The following is a 22516-nucleotide window of genomic DNA, read 5'->3' as shown; positions in this document are numbered from 1 at the left end:
CACAGCTTTCAAGTTTTTTCTTTCTTCTTCTTTTTTTTTAAAGTAGGCTCTAAGCCCAACGTGGGGCTTGAGATGAAGAGTTGCTTGTTCTACCGACTGAGCCAACCAGGTGCTCCACTACCACAACTTCAAAACATTCCTGCCCTACTGCTTTTCTTTATTCATTTCATGAAATTAATAGGAAAATCTCTATGACAGATTAAGAGTAGCATCTGACAGGCATTGCGCCAAGCTTTAATCTCAAGATTTCAAAGAAGGTAAGATGTCAAACCTTCAGTTTACACATGATTTAGCTACTCCAAGATTCTCAGCTACTGTTGGGTTTACTGATTACCTGCAAAACCACTGTAAGATAAGATAATCAAAAAAAGATAACTCACTAAGACAAACTGGTATCATCAAGATATGCATTGGCATCTCTTATCGCACTTATGGATCACAGTACACACTATTACACATTTGTGTAGACTGAACAATTTATACCTATAGATACAACTATTTAATTTTGGACAAAATTTTAAGTTTCACAGCCAAAATTAGACCAGAATTTCAATTTTGAACATACAATATAATCTCTCTTCCCTAAAATTTAAACCCCTTCCCGTTTTTAGGAAACATAATTGCATAATTCAAACTCCTTCAATACTGTGACCTAGTTCCTCCTCTTGATGTTATAAACAGCTCATGTAACTATGGTAACCACCTAGGGAAAACTCAATGTTTTTCTGGTCAGCAATATGCAAAGTATACCATATGTGTTATTTTTTCTGAGATAACCAAAGTAGATAATATGTGTTTGCTTTTTTTTCCCTTGGCTATGGGAATGATAGTTCATGATACTGAATTTTTTCTTTACTACAGTTCCAGTCATTCACAATCCCTTCATTTTTTTGCTGTGATCATCTTGCTGACAGTAGTCATTCTAAATGCTGAACAATACTATAACTCATAGTGGGACTGACTGTATGCACTCAATTTTAAATCTGTGCTGTCTACCTCATAAGCCAAATGTACAGACCAACCTTGCTCCTGTTTCTAATGTTCCACCTCAAGAATCTGGTATTTTAACTTCATCCTTTATTCCTAGCCAAAGTATTTCCTTAAAACAAAGAAGCAAACTGTAATTATATCTTGAGGGTATACTTAGACTCCGAGAAAAGCGATCTCCAGTTTTTTTTTTTTTTTTAAGATTTTATTTATTTATTCATGAGAGACATAGAGAGAGAGAAGCAGAGATACAGGCAGAAGGAGTAGCAGGCTCCATGCCGGGAGCCTGATGTGGGACTCGATCCCAGAACTCCAGGATCACGCCCTGGGCCAAAGGCAGGCGCTAAACCTCTGAGCTACCCAGGGATCCCTGCTATCTCCAGTTTGTAGTGATTTTTATGTATCCTCTTTCTAGCTCTATTTTCTGTTTTTTAAAATACAATTAGTCTGGACTACTTAAGCAATAAAGCAATTAAAAATACTTTAAAACTGACCTCAATGGAAATAAACTGTTTCTTCATTTTAGTTACCTATTGTACTAATGAGCTGATTTGAAATTTTCGGTATTTTCAGTACAACTTAAACTGTTTCACTGGATCTTCCAGAAAAAATTATACTCTAATAAAAACTCTTAGATTTGTAATGATTTACTTACGTGCATTAGGTACAATTAGATTTCTACTGTGGGCTATCAATTGGTGATCTTTTAACATAAGAGTTTTTGTTAAAGTGCTTTTCTTGAATTTCCCTAGACTTTTTTTTTTAAGATTTTATTTATTTATTTGACAGAAAAAGAGCACACAAGTAGGCGGAGCAGTAGGCAGAGGGAGAGGGAGAAGCTGGCTCCCTGCTGAGCAGAGCTGGATATGGGGCTCAATCCTAGGACCTTGGTATCATGACCAGAGGCAAAGGCAGTCGGTTAACCCACTGAGTCACCCAGGTGCCCCAAATTTCCTTACACTTTTAATAATGCTTTAACTATCCAAATACCCTCCTTAGAAAAACATTGCTATTTGCTTTACTGAATTAAATAGAGAATTAACTGCCTCTTACTGGTTTAGAAAAGATCTAACTAACCAAATGCAAGGTGTGGAATTTGTTTGGAATCTGTTAAATCAAGTGTAAAAAGATACTGATGAGACAACAGAGATATCTGGAAACTTTATTCATCTGGGTATTAAACGATAGATAATCTTTTTGATGGGATAATGGAATTGTGGGTATGTTTCTAAAAAAAAAATAATTTCTTATCCCTCTATACTTAACTTATTTTCAGATAAAATACAACAACCCAGCAAGGGAAAGAAAGTGTGGAAGGCCATAAGTGAAATAATGTCGGCCATATACTGATATATGTCCAAGCTGGATGAATAGTGTGTTAGCATTATTGTATTATTACCTTTACTCTTGAGCATGTTTGGAAATTTCCGTAATTAAAAAGTTTTACAAAACATTAAGAAGTAGAAAGAAGAAAAGCATTTCAAATTTAATTGGCCTGACATAAGCAAGAACTAAATCTTCTCAGGAGGTATCTTTAAGAATCCTTCAGAACTATCTGCTGGTTTGAAGCTGTTTGGAGCTGTTGCCCTACCCTCTCACAACATAAATAAGGGCTATAAGACATAGGTTTAGAGGCATTAACATTTACCACCAGAGGTCTCTTAAAAGAACCTGACTTTGAAATTACAGGGAATCCCAGACACTTCTACTAATTTTGGGCTTACTTATCTTTTTAAGGGCTACTTTATGGTAGAAAATATTTTGAAAAGCATATAAGATGTTTTTTGCTTTACCAGAGGATTTACTATAACCAATTAATTCCTACATCGTAGGGAATTGGGGACTTTAAAATTTTACCTTTAGCTCAGCAAGGCGACCCAATGTGAAAAGCCACCAAATGCCCAGTTAAGTGTTCACTGAGAAGAAAAGAACATGATAAATAACCAAAGGTCAAGAGTTGCATTTGGGGTGTACCTGGGGGCTTCAGTGGTTGAGCCTTTAGCTCAGGTCATAATCCCAGGGTCCTGGGATCAAGTCCTGCATCGGGCTCCCCATAAAGAGCCTACTTCTCCTATAGGAGAAGGCAGGCCTATGACTCTGCCTCTCTCCCTTTCTCATGAATAAATAAAATCTTAAAAAAAAAAAAAGTTGAATTTGGGGAATATGGTGATTTTTTTTTCCATAAAGTACTCTTCCCATGCAGTGTGCTTACATAAACATGGCAGGAATACATCTTTCATTAACTTTTATAAATCAGGGAAATCCCTGGGTGGCTCAGCGGTTTAGCGCCTGCCTTTGGCCCAGGGTGCGATCCTGGAGTCCCAGGATGGAGTCTCATGTCAGGCTCCCTGCATGGAGCCTGCTTCTCCTCTGCCTGTGTCTCTGCCTCTCTCTTTCCTCTGTGTCTTTCATGAATAAATAAATAAAATCTTTTAAAAAAATAAAGGAGGAACATTTAAAAAAAACTTTTACAAATCAATATCCCAAAACAAAGCACATCCAAAATAATTCTCTCTCACACACACAAATTACAGTGTTCTTTATAGGCACAGACCAACACAAGCTGAAAAAAAAAAAATCACTATTTGGATTTTTTGCTTCCTTTCAGCCTGTTCAACAGAGTTATGAAAGGTGAAAATAATGTATAGATCTTCATGATCATACCCAGCCTCCTTTCCTCTCTTCTTGCTCTGGGTTCCTGGACGAGGTAGTCTTAAGTATTCTGCGTCTCCGCCTCTCTTACCGCTAGGTTCTAACCACGTGTCCTGTCTGCCTGCAGGTTACTTCTCAGGCTGAATAAAATCCATGGGTACATTCAGTGTCTAACCTGAATCAGTAAAAAGAAAAAAAAAGGGGGGCATCTTGCATTATTCTGGGCCTCCAATAAAGAGTACCCGAATCAAACCCAGGAGTAAACAAACAGAACAGTAGGGTTCAGGTAAAAACCAGTAAAATGCGGGATCCCTGGGTGGCGCAGCGGTTTGGCGCCTGCCTTTGGCCCAGGGCGCGATCCTGGAGACCCGGGATCGAATCCCACGTCGGGCTCCCGGTGCATGGAGCCTGCTTCTCCTCTGCCTGTGTGCTGCCTCTCTCTCTCTGTGTGACTATCATAAAAAAAAAAAAAATTTAAAAAAAACCAGTAAAATGCAATTTTTAACGTGACTGGCTCTTGACATTAACCTGGCTGTTGACTCTGAAAGAGCTCAAGACCGAGCGCAATGAAATCCCTAGACGGTTCTCACAAACACAGCGCACGGTACCGCCTGGGTTAATGTAATATTCGAGTAGTCGAGGACAAGAGGGCCACAGGAGAACGCCAGGCCGTCTCCCAGCCCCGTGCAGGATTTTCTGTTGTCCCCAAGCGGCCGAGTTTTCCGGAGGCTGTTGCTCTGTTTTGCCTTGAAATGCAAAATTTCCTGCAGGTCAGAGCCTGCACTTCTCTTTGCACGTCGAGGGGCACTCGTACAAACACTGGTTTTCAAAAGTGCTCTGCAGAGGTCCCCGGACAGGTGCGCGGCCCCTGCGGACGCACCGGACGCGGCGGGGCGGGGGGGGGGGGTGTCCGGGGGGACAGCCCCCTGACGTTCCCCGTCTGACTCGAAGGCACCTGCTCTCGCAAGCCTGCCGCTGACATTCTCCGCGTGTTCGTCCTCTTTAGGGCCGCTTCGTCTCCCCGAGTCCCACGTTATCCCGTCCTGAGAGTCCCTGTGGCAGCAACCTCGGCCCCTCCGCTCGGCCGCCGCGTCGAACACTGCGCGGAAACTGAGCCCTGAAAGTCGACCGCACGGAGGAGGACCAGGGCTTCTCTTCTCGCCTCCCCTCTTCCCGCCCCCGAGCCCCTGCGGTTTTCGGCCTCCGGGCGAGGACTGATGGAGGCGGGGGGCGTGGGCACGTCTGAGGCTCCCCCGTTCCGACACCCCGAGGAGGGGGAAATCCTTTTCTAAAGGTTGTGTGTTGGACAAAACACGTTTCTGGGGGGTGGGGGGACGGGAGGGGGCAGATGCGGGCTGCACGGCGGAGTGCAGGAGGAGGAGGAGGAGGAGGAGGAGGAGGAGGAGGAGGAGTGGAGGAGGAGGAGGAGGAGGAGGAGGAGGAGGAGGAGGAGGAGGAGGAGGAGGAGGAGGAGGAGGAGGAGGAGGAGGAGGAGGAGGAGGAGGAGGAGGAGGAGGAGGAGGAGGAGGAGGAGGAGGAGGAGGAGGAGGAGGAGGAGGAGGACGCCCGGCCCGCGGGCCGCGTCGAGGCGGCGGCCTGGCGGGAACACGGCCGCCGAGCATGCCGGGAGCCGCGCCCGCTGCACGCTGGGTAGCGTAGTTCCCGCCGGCCTTCCTCCAGCTCGTAGCGAGAAGCGGCCGGCCGCCTGCTGCTCTTTTAAAGCCCCGCGACTTGCCGCGCCGCGCCAGGGCGCTCCCCCCCCCCCCCCAGAAGGAAAATGTGGGTAACAGCGGGCCGAGGGACTCGCACCGAGAGTCCCCTTCCCCGTGGGAACGACGGAAGAAGGAGCCAGCCGCCTTCCCTCTCCAGTCCCATTCAGACATTGAGCGAAGAGGCGGGCTTGACAGCGCTGCCCCTTTAAGAGGGGGCGGGGCGCAGCCTGCCGTTTGGCCGTCCTCCGCACCCTCCCCCCGCGGCCGAGAGCGGACAGACCAATCGCCCGGGCGGCGGAGGGAAGGCGGGAGAATGCGAACCCTCCGGTAGGGCGGTAGGGGCGGGCCCCCGGCCTTATTAGGAGCGGGTCCTGCGCAGGCGCAGACGCGGCCGCAGGCGGAGGGGCGGGGGCAGTCCAGTGAGAGACTCTCCGACAGGCACGGAGGGCGACTGCGAGGAGAGGGGGGCGGCGAGGGGCTTGTCATGGGGACCCGGGCTACGGGACGGCATTGCTAGCGCCGGGGGCTCCGCGGGGGGCGGCGGTGTCCACGCCGGGGACCGCGGCGCCAGCTCCGCCGGGGGATCCCCGCTGCTCTAGTCCTGGGGAGGGAGGGGAAAGAGGAGGGAGCCCCGCTCTCGCCCCGCCCCTGGGCTTGTTCCCGCGGGGGCGGGGAGTGAGGGCTGCTTTTGGGGGGAGTGGAGATCGGGGGACTCGGCGGTGCCCTCCCGAGCGGCTGCCGGCGTCCCCGCGGCGCCGGGCTGCCGAGCTGCCGAGCAGAGGAGCCGCGGCGGCCGTGGCTGGTGCATGTGTGGCTGCTGGATGCGGAGGCGGCGGCGGCGGCGGCGGCGAGGAGCAGCAGCGGCGGCGGCAGGATGTTAGGGCAGCAGCAGCAGCAACTCTACTCGTCGGCCGCGCTCCTGACCGGGGAGCGGAGCCGGCTGCTCACCTGCTACGTGCAGGACTACCTCGAGTGCGTGGAGTCGCTGCCCCACGACATGCAGAGGAACGTGTCTGTGCTCCGAGAGCTGGACAACAAATATCAAGGTAGGGGGCCGCGCGGCTGCGAGTGCGGGTCCTCCCGCCGGCCTGCGGGCGCCGTCGCTCCGAGCCTGCCCTGCCCGGGGAAGTGCCACTTTCCATTTCTCCTGTGACAGTCCCCCCCACCCTGCTGCTGGCCCCCCCCGCCCCCCGAGCGCACGGAGGGGCTCGGCGGAGGGGGACGGAGGAGCGGGTCTGGAGGCTGGGCTCGCGGCCCTCCCTCCCCCCGCCGCGGTCGGCGAGGACTTCTGTGGGGTATCGCGGGTGGGGGTGGGGGCCGCTCGTCAGCCCCCGCTGCAGACCCAGCGGCTGCAGCTGGTGTGCGGAGGAATCAGCCATTTTAAGCAGCATTTGTTCCGGCGCTTGCCTGCCCCGTGCCGCAGACCCTCCAGCCCCGGCGAGGGAGCGTGCAGCGGGCGGGGGGTGGAGGGAGTGAGCGGCCGGCCGCAGCCGGGCTCCCGCTGGTCTCCGGGGCCTGGCTTTCCCCCCCCCGCCCCTCCGGCCCCCACCCCGGGAGCAGATGCATTGGAACGTGCGGGGGGGGCGGGGGAGCAGCAAGAGAGGGCCGCGAAGGCGGACTCGGGGAGGTCCCTCCCTCGGCGCTCCGGCTCGGGGCTCGGGCACCGAGTACGTTCCCTTTCTCCCGCCCCAGGGAAAGTTCCGGGCCGCGGCCCTTCCCCGGCGCCTACAGCCAAATGGTTAAAAGGGGAGGGGTCCCGGCGGGGGAAGGCAGAGGGGTGTGTGTGTGGCGGGGAGGGCCTCCCGGCCCTGGGGGCGGGGCCTGGGGCGTGACGTAGGACGTGGGCGGGGCGCGGGCGGGCGCGCTGCCGCCCGCCTCGAAAATGGCAGGTCGCGGGAAGGCTTGGGCGGAGCTGGCTGGCGGGGCGCTGTCGGAACCTTGCGGACCTTAGCTCCTAACCAGCAGGGTCAGTGCTGAGGTTTGGGACGTGTTTGTCGTGGTTTTTCGACCCTTTCTGAACCACTCAGGACGAAGAAACGCTCAGCTACCGGGATCGTCGCGGACCCTGGTCCCGCGTAGGCTCCGGGGCTTGCGTCACTTCCGGGCCGCAGGCGGAAGTGGGTGGTTGACTGGGCAACCGCCTGGCGTCCCTCAACCCGCGGGTCCCTCCTTCGGCAAGTTTGAGTGATGAGGCAAAAACGACCCTCCGTGGTCAGACCCAGGGAACCCAAGGCAGGGAGTCCCGCTTTCCGACAGAGCGTATCATTTGCCATCCAGTATTGGTGGACCTTTCGTCTGCCACTAGGAGGGGAGAAATTTATATGGGGAACTGTTTTGCGTTTAATGACCCTGATCGAGGACTAGACCTTGGACGTGATGTGGAGACAGCCGTACGGACTTCAATAGGATGACTTGGGACCCCGTCCTCTTTTCTAGACCGGTCACTAATCTTACGATTTAGTTTCAAAGGAACCCACTTCTGGGGTGACATTTGCTGGCCTGCAGCGTGTTAGGATATTTAGGTGTCTCTGTGTTTCCGAATCTATACTTTATTTCTGCCTTCGTAACCCACACGATAGGCTTGTTGATAGGACCGGTCTCTGTGAGGGGGAGAGAATGAAATAGTGATTACCTACCGTGTATCATCGCTGTGCCAGGTCCAGAACATTATCTCACAGTAATCCTATGAAGTAAACATTTGTTTTACAGACAAGTTAAAATTCACGAGGAATTGAAGTGACTTGTTCAGTTAAGTAGGTGGGGAAGTAGGATGGTTACTTCTCGCGCACATCCTTGTTTTTGTACCATTATTAATTTTCTATTAAAACTTACTTGATAAAAGCCCCCCCCCAAGGTGTTTTCTGCAGACATGGAGCACAGACGTGAATTGTAGCCTAAGATGATACACGTGTGCTTAAGAATTGTAGATTGAACATTTTTTGTTTTTCAAATAGTAACTCTGCGAAGTTTGTTTGTAAAGACTGCATATTTTTACATTTCCTTAAGGACCCCTATTTACAAGAGTTCAGCCATTTTCATTTGAATTGGGAGGGAAAATTGGTTACAGGGAAATCTGCCATCCTGACCATCTAGAATTGTCCTGAGTGGCTTTGGTAACATGAGAAACACTATTAAGCTTTAAGAGATCGAGAGATTATAAATGTTTTCGGCTCCATTAAGATTGGTGACTTTCAAGATTAATATAAAAACAAGGATCTAGTTTTCAGTCTGTGCCCATGCTTACAAAGCTCCACTTGCACAGTTTTATGTTGAATAGCTTTATGTGCTTGTGTGCTCCGGGATCCAACTTCATATGCTTTTTATTTCTTTGCTAGTTCTTATGTATTTTCTGTTTTTGCGTTTGATACTTACCGCAGTATTTAGTGATATAAAATATAGGAAGTCAAAAAAGTTTCTCTCCTATCTATTTGAGACAGTTTCAGAAATTACTGAAGAATCTTTAAAAGTAGCCTTAAAAACTTTTAAAAATAGGGAAATGAAGACAACAGTTTCACAATTGAAAAAAGTATTTGTTATGGGATATGGTTATTAGAGAACTTCAATATTTGTTCCGGTATTCTTGTTTGTAATTTCTTGAGTAAATAACCATTGAACTAAAAATTAATACTTAATTTCAAGTGCCTTCCGTGGAGCTTAGTAGAAAGTGCTTAAACAGCAGAGCCAGGTGTACATACCTGGCAGAGTTCAAAGTCTAGGGTTGTTACCTCTTGACCTTCATTTTCTTCACATACAGAAATTATACATACCTTCCTCATTGAGCTTGCTTTGGAGATTAAATGAGAAAATCCTTAACACATAAAAGGGGCTTAGTCGGTCTTAGTTTCCTCTCTTCTTTCATTACGTAATTAAGGTGTCCTAGAAATGTGAATTTTTCTCATGTACAGCATCAGTGTGCCTGTATGACATCATTAGCTTCTAACTCCTGATAGATAGGTACAGAATATTTAAATAAGGCTTAAGGTTTACGTTTATTTTTTAATCCTCAAGTTTTATGTCTGAGGGGAAAATATATAATTATTTTTCCTGGAGAAAAGTGATATTCTTAGGAAAGCCACCTACGTACAGAGCTGGGCAAATGGGCTAGAAATGGGCTAAAAAAACCTTTGTTTTAAAATATGCTATGCAGGTATGAGTACCCTCAAATGTGTGGTAGCACTTTGTCATGTATCCCATGGATAACTTAAGCAGTTATCCATCAAGTGTGAGTACTTAATAATTTCTAGGGAGGAGTTAATTCATAAGAGTTGTATTGACTACTTGCTTTGTGTTAACCATTCTTGCAGACAGCCCTAGTGTATGCACTTGTCTAACATTTCTGTTGTTATCATTGATAATATTGGAAGGTAAAACAATGGAATGTCATGTGCTGGTAGTACTATTAGAATATAAAACCGTGATATGCCACGTGGTGTGGTAAATTAATTTTTGTTCCCCCACCTTTAGTAAGACAACTCTTCTAGATAGCTTTATATCTTGTAAGGACAAGAAATAGAACAGATCTGAATAAAAAACAATCTTATGTAAATTTTTGGTGACATCTGGAACTATATTTTTAGACTTTTTATACTTTATAGTGACTCAGACATTTTTAATTGATTTAAATTGTGTGCCACACGCTATACAATACCAAAATCAGCAGTTCAAAAAGCTTAAAACCAACTGCTGAGTTATCTACAAAAGCAGAGTGATCCAGTGCTGACTTTACTATAATTTTGTTAGTAGCTTAGTCAGTTGATGCCAGAATCTGAACCTAAACCTACTCTGGAAATAGTTTGGTTTTCAGAATCTCCCATATGGTAAAATAAAAGAGCCATTAAAACTAAAATGGTGGGAAAAGTTAACTTGTGTCTGCTTTGTTTAAGAGTGTCCAGGGGTATGATATGAAAGTAAAGGTGTAATGTCTCTCTGGAGTCCTGTAAACACAGTTGGACAGTAATCTATCTGTAGCCTAGTTTTAGAACCTAAGTTTAACAGTTGAAGACTGGCATGTAGATTATTAGTGTCGTTTTGAGGTTCAAATGAAATATAGGTGACTTTACTAGGTAGACTGTAAAGTGGCATACAGTGTTCTTGCCCATGTAAATAAAATAGTTTGAGTACTAATTAGTGCACACATTTCTTCTTATCCTTTTTTTTTTTAAAGTAAGCTCAGTGCCTATTATGAGGCTTGAACTCATGACCCTGAGATCAAGAGTCATATACACTCTACCAACTGAGCCAGCCAGGCACTGTTCTTATCCTTTTAAATATAGATTAATGAGTATTAGAAAGCTGTTTAAATAAATAAAATTTAAAAAGAAAGCTTTGTATTCTTACTAGTTTATTTCTAAATATGCTTTCATATTGGATAACATACGGTTTTTCTGTGGGAATTAATGTTTTTTAATGTATACCTGCCAAGAGGAGTGTGGTTTTATGATTTGAGTTCATTCAACTTTACCAATTCTGTGAAAGATAGCTAACTTAAAAAATATTATATGTGCTAATGCACAAATGTTCTGATTTTCTCTTACATTTTTAGAAACATTAAAGGAAATTGATGATGTCTATGAAAAATATAAGAAAGAAGATGATTCAAACCAGAAAAAACGCCTACAGCAGCATCTCCAGAGAGCATTAATCAATAGTCAAGAATTGGGAGATGAAAAAATTCAGATTGTCACGCAGATGCTCGAATTGGTGGAAAATCGGGCAAGGCAAATGGAGTTGCATTCACAGTGTTTTCAAGATCCTGCTGAAGGTGAACGGGCCTCGGATAAGGGAAAGATGGATTCCAGCCAACCAGAAAGATCTTCGAGAAGACCCCGCAGACAGCGAACCAGTGAAAGCCGTGATTTATGTCACATGACGAATGGGATTGAAGACTGTGATGATCAGCCACCTAAGGAAAAGAAATCCAAGTCAGCCAAGAAAAAGAAACGCTCCAAGGCCAAGCAGGAAAGGGAAGCATCACCTGTTGAGTTTGCAATAGATCCCAATGAACCTACATACTGTTTGTGTAACCAAGTGTCTTATGGGGAAATGATCGGATGTGACAATGAACAGTGTCCAATTGAATGGTTTCACTTTTCGTGTGTTTCGCTTACCTATAAACCAAAGGGGAAGTGGTATTGCCCAAAGTGCAGGGGAGATAATGAGAAAACAATGGACAAAAGTACTGACAAGGCAAAAAAGGATAGAAGATCGAGGTAGTAAATGCCATCCACGTTTTAAAAGGTTATTTGTCTTTTATATAATTCTTTCAGAATTTACTTTCAGAAAATGTTTTAGGGTAAATGCATAAGACTATGCAATAATTTTTAATCATTAGTATTAATGGTGTATTAAAAGTTGTTGTACTTTGTCTGTGACCTTAATTTTCTGCACTGAATTACCAAATATTTTAAACCAGGTAGTCTTTAGATCACCTGATGAAAGGAGCAGGGAATAGGGAGAGGGTGGTGTGAACATTATAAAACCTTCACAAACCATGCCTATTTCATTTTCATTTAAAACTACAAAGCTGTTTTTTGGGTAAACACCAAAGTTTTGCTAGCATTTTAGTTCTATGGGCTTTAAAAAATTTAGATACAGTTGGAGTTCTCTGTAAGCATTCAAATTATCTTGGGTAATTTAAAATATGAACACTACATTCAGAGCTTCTTTCTCCCTAGCCCCATTTATACATACACTTGTTCATCTCTAGTCTTCCAAGAATCTCAGGAGCTAGAGATAAGAATAATTTGGGATTCCATGTGGAATAATGTGCTCTTATTAGAGTATTTGCTGCTGTATTTTCCTTAGTAGCATTTTGATACACTGTCAGTAGCCCATTTGTAAATGCCTTGCTGCTGCATCATAGACCCATTTAACCTAGTGCTTAATAAGGGAGTTGTGTTTTGTTTTGTTTTAATTGGGACAGCTAAGCATAGTTAGGATACCAAAAATGGTGCCATTGGCTTATATTGGAAAATTTGGGGTTATGCAGTATCATGGTTCAAGGTTGAGCAATTTTAAAAAATGCATCTTATTTAATAACATTTTCCACGTGACCCACTTCTGCGATGCCTAGCCACAGGCCCGCCAGTGGGAAAAAGGGCGCAGACTGGTCTTTAAAATATTGCCTTTACATCAAACAGGAGTTGAAATAGTTTTGCTAGTGGCTATAGTTGATTTCTGTCCCAATCAGTGATTATATATTATTTTAAGTAATAGTGTATTCACTTTAACTTTCTGGTATTGGTGCTGTTTGATGTTTTCACGTTTAATGAACTAATTTCATTATAACAATGCAATTAATAATGTATTTGTAAATTGAATTTTCCGAGATTCTGATATTTTAAGGGTAAGCATATTGATGGATATACGAACATATATTCGGAGAATTTTTTGGTTTTGGGGGAGGGGGCAGCAGATTGACTAGTTCTTTAAATCTATGTGTAACATACTTTTTATTCCTCATTTCTTCCTAATCTGATGATCTTGATTCTTTTTGATTAACATGTGAAAAATTCTGTCTGCTTGTTTGGAAAAAAAAAAAAAAGTTTTTTTTTTTTTTTTTTTCTCTTCCAGCTCTCCTGTGTGACTTTTAGGCATGTTATTTCACCTCATCTAGGTGTCAGGTTATTCATCTGTAATATGAGGTTGGCTTAACTATGTCCAAGGTTCTTTTGAAATCTATAGTATTTGCACTATAGTGAGGATTTTAATAATCAAATGAATTGTTTTTCTCTTTTGTTAATTTTGTCCGTCATTCTGAGATATGAAGACGGTTTAAAGTTGATATTTGAGACAGGTAAATGCACAACAGTTGATTAACTTCTGTCTTAAGGATATTTTGCTTGATGACTGGAACCAGTTGGTTATATTGCTTCTTGAGCGAGAAATATTAGACAGCATGATGAAGAATTTATTTTACTGTAACATAGTTGAGTTGTAAAAAAAAAATTCTTTTCTCTCTTGAGAATACAGCATTTTGTCTTAGTGATTACATCCTTATTACTAGGATGAGCTCTTTACCTGACACCATTAAAAATATCCATATGTGCAAAGTCTCCAAAAGCTTTCAGATGTGACTGTGTAGAAGTCAACACTTTTTCATACATTAAATTTCTCTCAGCATATGAAGGAAAAAACCCCACTTCATAATAAAAGTACCCAAATTTGGATTAGGCTTGATAGGAAAACAGACATGGAAAATTCTGGAAGATGCGCTCTCCTTAAGACCTAATGTTTGAGACAGTTTTATTTTTATGAATTGTTTGTTTTCGATATCACATGGGAATGTCTTAAGTTTGCATAACATTTTGACTAGGATTTCTCTTTTAAGTATTCTAGATTTCATATGCTGGCTCATACCATGGTTATCAACTCATGCTATAAACCAGTAGAATTACCTCAAAAGCTTCAAGAAATACAGATACGTGTGTCCCACGCCCAGCAATTGTGATCTAATTCATCTGGAATGTGGCTGAAGCATTAGAATTGTTAAATCCCCAGGTGATTCTAATATACAGAGAAGTTTTAGAACTGCCATATTATGATTTGAACCTATTGAAAACTGTAGGTGGCTTCTCTACATCCAGATTTATATGACTCTGAAGCACATATAAGGTCTATATATCTATAAGGCCTATATATCTATAAGACCTATATGTAAGGTCAGATATAAGTACATATCTGATGGATACACAGGAGGTTGTCCCTTGCCCCCAGTGGTCTGCTAACACTGAAGACTCAACACTTGAGTGCTTCTTCTATGCTGGGCACTGTTTCTAAGCAGTGGTGATTTAAAAAGTCCTTGCTCATAAGCCAGACGTTTTGGTGGGGAGCCAGATATATGTGATGGTAGGTGACTGTAGGAGGGGAGTAAAGCCCCATAACACAACAGTTGGGAAGGGAGGTGAGAATTACGGTGATTAAAGTTCTGGAGGGAAGTGACTTTTGAGCTGAGACTAGAGGGAAATAAGGAAGTTTAAGGGAGGGAAGAGTAAAACCAGCTTGTCAGTTTGACTAGAGCACTTGACACAGTGTGGAAGGGACTAGAAAACTTGACTCTTGAAAGCCATAGTGGGAAGTTTGGGAAGGGCTTATACTGAAGAGTTCATAAGTGAGTTTATATTGAAGAGTTCTTTGAAGATCACTCCGATCATGCTACATGTAATGTGTATCATAGGGAGCCTTGATGAAAATAGGGAGTGTCCAGAGATTCTTTTAGAAGTCTTTGCACCAGGGACGCCGGGGTGGCTCAGTGGTTGAGCATCTGCCTTCAGGTCATGATCCCAGAGTTCTGGGATCAAGTCCCACATCAGGCTCCCTTCAAGGAGCCTGCTTCTCCCTCTGCCTGTCTCTGCCTCTCTCTGTGTGTCTCTCATGAATAAATAAAATCTTAAAAAAAAAAAGTCCTTGCACCAGAAATACTGAAAGCTTAGACCAGGATGGTAGGACTCTGCATCTTCAACAACTGGCAACAGGAGGATTTTGGCCCAGCAATTAGAAAGCAAAGAGAACGACTCAGGTTTTTTGGCTTGAGGGGAAAAATTAAGATTTCTGTTTGCATTTGGGTTTGACTTTCTCCTAAAATCCAGCATGGGATTGCGGGAGGGAGCTAAACATTTGGGAGTTAGCCTATGAATAGAGTTTAAAGCCTTGTGACTGAAATCACTTGTAAACAGTTGAGTGCCTCTGAAATTTTAATGTGGCTGAGAGTCCCCTGTTTTTGTTAACAGATTCGGAATCAGTAGGTCTGGTGTGGGGCCCGAGAAACTGCATTTCTAACAGGCTCCTCAGTGGGGCTGATGATGATGCTGGCCGGGAACCCACAGCTTGAGTAGCAGCCACGTAGGTCCAGAAGAGGGTGGGGTGGGCCGTGGGGCACTAAAACATTTGGAAGGGGAGCCAGCAGAGGAGACTTCAGATCTCTCCGTGACGGAAAGCAGAGAAATGTGACACACCAGGATGAAAGTGACATGTTTCAAGAGAGGAATGGTCACTCATTCAAGTGCTGCTCAAATAGGATGACCATGAGTCACTAGGTTGGGAGAATTGCGGAGTTAACAGGCTGTGAGTTTGGGGATGAGGAGCTGCTTGGAGTGGGTTGGGAGCAGAAGGGGACAGAAGTAGAATCAGCAGTTGCGGACAAAAGTTTTTTTTGTTGTTTTTTAAAGATTTTATTTCAGAAAGCAGGAGCAGAGGAGAGGGAGAGGGAGAAGCAGCCCCCCACAGGGCTCGATTCCAGGACCCTGGGATCATGACCTGAGCCAAAGGCAGAAGGCAGACAGAAGCTTAACCGACTGAGCCCCCCCAGGTGCCCCAGGGCAACTCAAGTTTTGATGTAAAGGGGAGCAAGGGTGTAGCTGAGGGTGTGGGTGAGCTTAGGGAGGATTTTAACTCAAGGAGACAATATAGCATCGTATGCCAACTGGAATATTCCATTAGAAGGGGACAGACATTTGCTGTCAGGAGATGTGGGTTATTGCAGGAGAGAAATCTGAATAGGCGGGAGGGGATGAGTGAGAACCAGCACCCGTGAGGGGTTCATCTCAGCCACGGGGACAGTTCTAGCTCCTGCATCAAAAAGGAAGACGGGGTTACAACTCTTTTATATTAAAATATTTCTCATACACCTATTACTTTACAAGGTGCTGCTTTCAGTCCTCGGGAATAAAACAGGGATGAGGACAAAACAAAAATCGTTGTAATGTGGTGGTGCTTAGGTTCTGGAAGCATCCAGGAGTGAATGTAGATAGCTGGCTGGGTTCGGTATGGGGGGAAAATGAGATCATTCCCTTCTAACAGCTGCCACTTTGCCCGCGCGGGGCTGAGCCGGGGAAGGGACAGGGATGCTGGAAATCTGCAGAGCGAGCCAGGCCCTGGGAGCCCTGGGGAGGACGGGGAGTGGACCGGCAAGGCCAGGCAGAGCTGCAGGTCCCCGGGAGCCTTTTGGCATAACTTCAAACGAACTGGTAACTCATTCTGTTGCCGGGATGCAGGCAGGAAAAAAGAGAACGGCCAAAATAACAAAATTTCAAAATATCCCCATAGCGAGCTAGAAAAATTGCGGATCCCCTGTCCTTTTTATATGCCCAGTAGGTGGCTTCCTTGGCGGGATCGGTCCTCGGCCCCCCCACCGCACCCCCAAAAATAGAGAGGAGCCCATCTTCAAGGAGCAGTGGGGGTAGAAATAAGCCTGACCCACCCTCAGCCTTTCCTCCATCAGGTGCTTATAGTTTGATGTCATTGAAAATCTGTTTTAACTAAGGTGTAAGGTACCTTGAAATTACCCTCACTGTGTTGCCTAAACTCCGTACGTCAATCAGAGAGACCAGAGGCCCTTTATCTCCGTGTATGTGAGGGCAGTGCGTGCCCTGAGGATTCCAGGGATGTGGATTTCTCCGGGTCTCAGCTGGCTCACTTGTCCTCCTCCTGGGCCTGCAGTTCGCTCAGCTGCAAAACCAGTGATTTAAGACATGGTTATGCTATAAACGTGGTTAACACTATTCACATCCCTTAACATCATTAGCAAAGAGTTCTCCTGTTCACAAACTTACTAACTGGGGAGTTTATAAAATAACAGTGTTTAGCTTGCGTATGTGCTAACTGGACTTTAAAACAGACACTAAAAAAAAAAAAATTAAAAAAAAAAACAGACACTAGAATGATCTTGATGGATCTTCGCCATCTCCACACCCCATTCTAATTTTATATCTAAAAGTATTACTCAAAACGTTTTCTTTACAACGCCTCGCTTTTTGATGTCAATTTATTTTTAAATGGTAACTGGACTTTAACGCAGGGTTTTCGACACTTCAGACACTAGAAGGATCTTGTTGGTTTTTTTGCCAGGTCCACATCCCATTCTAATTTTATATTTAAAAGGATTCCTTACTCAGAACGTTTCTTTACAATGACTCACTTTTTGATGTCAATTTTATTTTTAAAAGGAAGCACGTCACTTCGCTAAGTGGGAAATTATTATTATCACTTTGACTGGATTACCTTAGAATATAACGAAAGCACAGCAATGTTATTAAATTCTAGCTATGGAGTATTGCTGTGACAACAGCCCCCAATCTACTCTCCTTTTTTAAAAAGTGTGATTAATAAATACTATTAGGTAAGGGTAAAAAGACATAAAAACACCAAATCAAGTCTTTCTGCATGAGTGTAACCAAACGGATTTAAAGAGAATTTTGAGGACTACCTTACCATCTGGCCCTGGGACACACTTCAAGCAACAGAAGATTAACTACTGCAGTTTCTCAACTTTGAATATAAAACAGAAACACTCCCATGTCTAAGGCATCTATCTACCTACATGCGTGCAGATGGACTGTGCCTCGTAATCAAGGTCTCTGTAAACCTTCCCTCAGGAACTGACCAACATTACCCACATCAGTATTAGATTAACCAACATTATCCTGACTCCACTAAGTTTCTGGACTCGTCAGTTTTTAAATCTCAGGATTTAAAAAAAAAAACAAAAAAACAAAAAAAAAAAACCTGCAGCTCCAGCAACACCACTCAGCGAGCAGAGAGATGTCACAGGCAGCCTTGTCTATAGTCGCTTTTGAGGGGCCTGGCATTCCAGCCTTGAAAAAAAAAAAACCTTACAATTTTCCAGATAATTTCCTTAGTTGCACTGGCTAATGGATTCTTGATTCGGAGATCTTCATTGTAAAAGAATCCCCCCAAATTCCAATTTACTTATGAATTAGGTGACACCAACATGTCCTAACACTGAAAGATGGAGGTTTTGGGTGTTGCAGTGTGTTTTGGGATGGGGGAGGGTAGTCTTGGGCCCATACACGCTCAAGTCATCTTTCACATTTTTCATGGTATTAGATAAAAATGGTCCTGCCTTCTTAAATGTGTCCTTCAATCCTTTTTTGACATGGTGTATGACATAAACGAAGATTTGATGTCTTCATCCTTTGACTCAGCACCGGGTTTACCTCCGAGGATATCCTTCAATCTTGCCCCAGTGTGGAGGCCTGTTAGCACTGCACTTGCCTCAGCCTAGTTTTAAAAATAAATGTGGCTGCTTTTAATGACTTTCGTCCTTCCTTGCTTCTAAACCCGCCTGCCTAGCACTGGAAAAGCATTTGGTTAAATGTGTGTCTAGCTTAAAAATAAATACATTCTAAGAGAGGATCTAGTGCTTGAGCTTTAATGTATGGTTTTGGTTTTTTAAATATGTGGATTCCGCCCCCTTCATCCCGCCCCTGGTTTTGACTGTGTTCAGATGGCAGTGTTTTGCTATCTCCTTGCTTTGAACAGCAAAATTGAATTACTTTGACCAGAGTCCTTAATTTATTTATATAGTACATTAATCTTAGAAACTTCCCACATAGAAACAAAGGTGTTAGGCCAACCAGCTCTGGTTTGCTCTCCAAAGATTCAGGTTTTAGACTAGTGATATGGGATCATACCGGCAATAGGAAGGAAAAGTTTGGATACAGAAAGAACCACCTGCTGTTGCACTTACCAGGGAGGGATAGGACTGCCAAGCCTTTAAGACAGACTTTTACTGCTACTTTTGTGCCTTCCTGAGACATGGTAAATCTCTCAGCTGTCAAAAATATCCCCCTATGGTCTTTAGAGTACGTTTTGTTTTTTGGCTATAAATTTGCATTTCTCACCAACCTGAAAAAAAAATCAATTCTTACCGATTAAGAAAAGCCATTATAAACTATAGCAAAATAGCGACAGAGAAGTTACTACAAAAGGTTCATAGTAGCTTTGGCTTTGAATTTATGATGCTTGAGTATTACACTGAAAATTTTCTACATCTACATCAGTTTTGTGTTACTTTGGAATGATTCTGGCTAAATTTGAGGTGTAATTCAGTAAAACTGACAATCTAGAACTTTTCTGATTGCACAGTGGAACATAAACTTTAGTAGAGAAAGGCAAAAAAAGGATGTCAATGATTTTTTCTATTTAAGTCTTTATTAAAATCCATCTGAAATTAGAGTTCTCTTTCCATTGTAGATCCAGTGCTTAATTATCTGAGATTGAGAGATTTAAAAACTTTGTAGATCACTTTCATGTTATTCGAAAATCTGAAAACAAGACTTTGATCCTTGTAAGCTAATAAGAGTGAGTTTAGGATCTTGGTAAAGCATTTTTGTAAAGAAGTACTTTATGTGTCAGAGAGTTTGTAGCACCTACTTAAATAACAAGTGGTTAACTCAGAGTGAGTTGCAAAATAGTAGCTAAGGGTACTATTTTATGTAAGGGGTTAAGGTAGACAAATTGCTGGGTTTTTTTTGTTTTTGTTTTGTTTGTTTTTGTTCTGTTTTTAAAAAGATTTTGTTTATCCATGAGAGACACACAGAGGCAGAGGGAAAAGCAGGCTCCCTTCAGGGAGCCCCATGCAGTACTCGATCCCAGGACCCCAGGATCATGACCTGAGCCAAAGGCTGACGCTCAACCACTGAGCCACCCAGGCATCCCTTGTTATTGTTTTTTGCCAGATACCTGAATCTTTGTTTCACTCGTTGTGCTGCTCTGAAGGCCATCCTTCTGAGGGAGCAAGAATGCAAATATTCTGCTATGAAAGAGAATATACACAATCATTGGTAAATGATTCCCAGACATGAACTGTGTGTCATTTATTTTCTTGCCATATTTTTCCATTTTCCCATTGACCTGCCTTATCTTGACTTTTGATATTAATATAACAATTCAAGGATAATTTAGGTAGGCTGAAAAAATTATTCACAGCAGCCTATACCACATAGAAGTAGAAGAGCATTCCTGGTAACCAGCCAACATCTCTGTTTTGTGGTGACATTATATCCCAAACCAGAGTTTCCTAAATTGTTCTGTGGATCCTGGAATGCTCTTCTCTGCTCCAAAAAGCTGGGGTATTTGGCATGTTATACCTCTACTCTTAGAGATTCAAAAGGTACGTGATGGAGGTTCTGGAACTCTTGCAACATTTCCCCTGTAATACCTATTCATATCCTGAGGAAGTAGATGTTCTTTCAAAGTTTTTGAGACTATTGCCCTAAACTATACCATGAAAGGATCATATTCAAATATTTCTGGTGATCATACTGTATTGTGAGTCACACCCAGCTCCTCTTTCCTGTATCCACAATACTCTTGATACCATTTGTACCACTGTTCTAAGGCATCAAAGACAGGGACTTGTCCCTTCTTTCTGTTTGCTAGGCAGTACTCCTGAATCAGATGGGGAAGTGTTTTAAGCCTTCCTAGGGCAGCCCGGGTGGCTCAGTGGTTTAGCGCTGCCCTCAGCCCAGGGCATGACCCTGGAGACCCAGGATCGAGTCCCACATCGGGTTCCCAGCAGGGAGCCTCCTTCTGTCTCTGCCTCTCAATCTCTCTCATGAATAAATAAATAAAAGCTTTTTTAAAAAGGCCTTCCTAAATGAATCTGATACAACAAATAACAATATCGTTCAAGTAAGAGTTGTCTGTCAAATATAACGGGGTTATGTAGCCTATTATATTAGCTCAACCTCAGCAGTATTGTGTTCAGTTTCTTGATTGGTACACTTGGCCTAGATTTCTTAGGTACAAAGGAGCTGTAGCCTCTATGTTTGATCAGAGAAGTTCTAGAAGAGACCACTGTTAATAATCTTAAACCCATTTCTGGGAAAAGCATGGACTACCAAGAACAAGTAATAATAAAGATCTGAACCCAAACCATATTTTATTATTACCAGATGAGTCAATGATGTGAGAACTGACCCCTGGGGAACAATTTTGTGCTCCCAGTGGGCTCTGACATTTATTAGGATTTAGCGTCATGATACTCCTTTGTCTCTAGAACCTATGAAGATCAAGTAAACTGTTGTCCTCGGAGATTTTTATTGTTATTTCAAAGTAATATGAATTTGTTTCTGCAAAATGTATTTACTGAAAGGCAGAATTTCTTAACTGATGTCATGGTCAAAAATTTCTGTGAAAGGGTAGGGAAATACTTTCTGCAGATCGAACTAAAATCTGAATTGTGTATGAGGCACGGGGCCTCTGGAGAAAAGGGGTAGCCAATTGCCCAAGATTTACAACTCCAGGCAGTAACTGGCGGAGTTCCAGATTTATCATCCCTAACACAGTTCAGTTGAAAGAGTAGGAAATCTCTTTATTTGTTTCACCTTGTTATTAGTTGGAGTCTTCGGAAAGATCAATAGACATAAAGAATAAGATAAGTAAATTATTCCTGGAACCAGAAGATTAAGCTAAACCAGTAATCGATATGCTGACCTCTATATACTAAGAAGCAACAGGCTCCCTGTCAGTCTCTAGAAATGTGTTTGGTAAAGCTATTTTGAGAATTGTTTGTTGATTCAGAAGAGAATAAAGTATCAAGTCCAAGTGAGGGTGATGGGCAAAGGAAACATTTCCCTTCTCCCTTTTCACAATCATGCTCATTTTACAAAAACAAAACCAAAAAAGGGGGAAAAAAAGGAAAAGGAAAGAAAGAAAGAAAAAGAAAGGAAGGAAGAAAAAGAAAGGAAGGAAGGAAGGAAGGAAGGAAGGAAGGAAGGAAGGAAGGAAGGAAGGAAGGAAAGAGGCAAAACTCTGTAACTACGCCCATCGTGCTGTGAAGCACCACCTCAAATTTTTCCAAAGAGCTGGGGTGACTTATAGTCTAAAAACAGTGAAAAAGCACCAACTTTTTATTCCTGTTGTTTTATGATATTCTTGAACACCGTGCTAGGTTAGAGTGCAATTCATTTAGTTGCCTCAAATCTTTAACATTTCTGGGGCAACATGGGAAATTTTTGAAATACTGATATCGGGAAACCTCCTTTTCTCAAAGCACCATAAAAGTCACTCTCAAATCTCTGAAAATTTTTTTAAAGGTTTTATTTATTTATTTATTCATGAGAGGCAGAGAGAGATTGAGAGGCAGAGACATAGGCAGAGGGAGAAGCAGGCTCCTTGCAGGGAGCCCAATGTGGGACTTGATCCCAGGACTCCAGGATCACGCCCTGGGCCCAAGGCAGGTGCCAAACCGCTGAGCCACCCAGGGATCCCCTCAAATCTTTGACATGTTTAACAGAGTTTTACTGTTAGTTATCACTTTTATAACATTTTAATCCATTATGAACTAGTCATTGTAATACTGACAATTCCAAAAAAAGTTTTTAACTTAGAGGCATATTTTGGTTGGAGAGAAGTATAATAGG

General features: G+C 43.5%; 1 protein-coding gene across 1 annotated transcript; it reads left to right on the top strand.

Moving 5' to 3' along the window:
* Window positions 1–5939: 5939 nt before the first annotated feature.
* Window positions 5940–18400, top strand: ING2 (inhibitor of growth family member 2). Its single transcript, XM_055315656.1, has 2 exons — window positions 5940–6397; window positions 10894–18400. The coding sequence occupies exons 1-2, from the start codon at window positions 6226–6228 to the stop codon at window positions 11562–11564; spliced, it is 843 nt and encodes a 280-aa protein (XP_055171631.1). The 5' UTR covers window positions 5940–6225; the 3' UTR covers window positions 11565–18400.
* Window positions 18401–22516: the final 4116 nt, after the last annotated feature.

This window comes from Nyctereutes procyonoides, unplaced genomic scaffold (assembly GCF_905146905.1).
Source record: "Nyctereutes procyonoides isolate TBG_1078 unplaced genomic scaffold, NYPRO_anot_genome, whole genome shotgun sequence".
NCBI lineage: Eukaryota > Metazoa > Chordata > Mammalia > Carnivora > Canidae > Nyctereutes > Nyctereutes procyonoides.
The sequence above is the reverse complement of the archived record's forward strand: the minus strand, read 5'-3'. Positions and strand labels throughout refer to the sequence as shown.

Excerpts from the sequence above, each read along its gene's own strand:
- ING2 (XM_055315656.1), top strand. The coding sequence starts at position 6,226 with ATGTTAGGGCAGCAGCAGCAGCAACTCTACTCGTCGGCCGCGCTCCTG. Across the intron at positions 6,398-10,893 it reads GCTGGACAACAAATATCAAG|AAACATTAAAGGAAATTGAT; the intron begins GTAGGGGGCCGC and ends TTACATTTTTAG.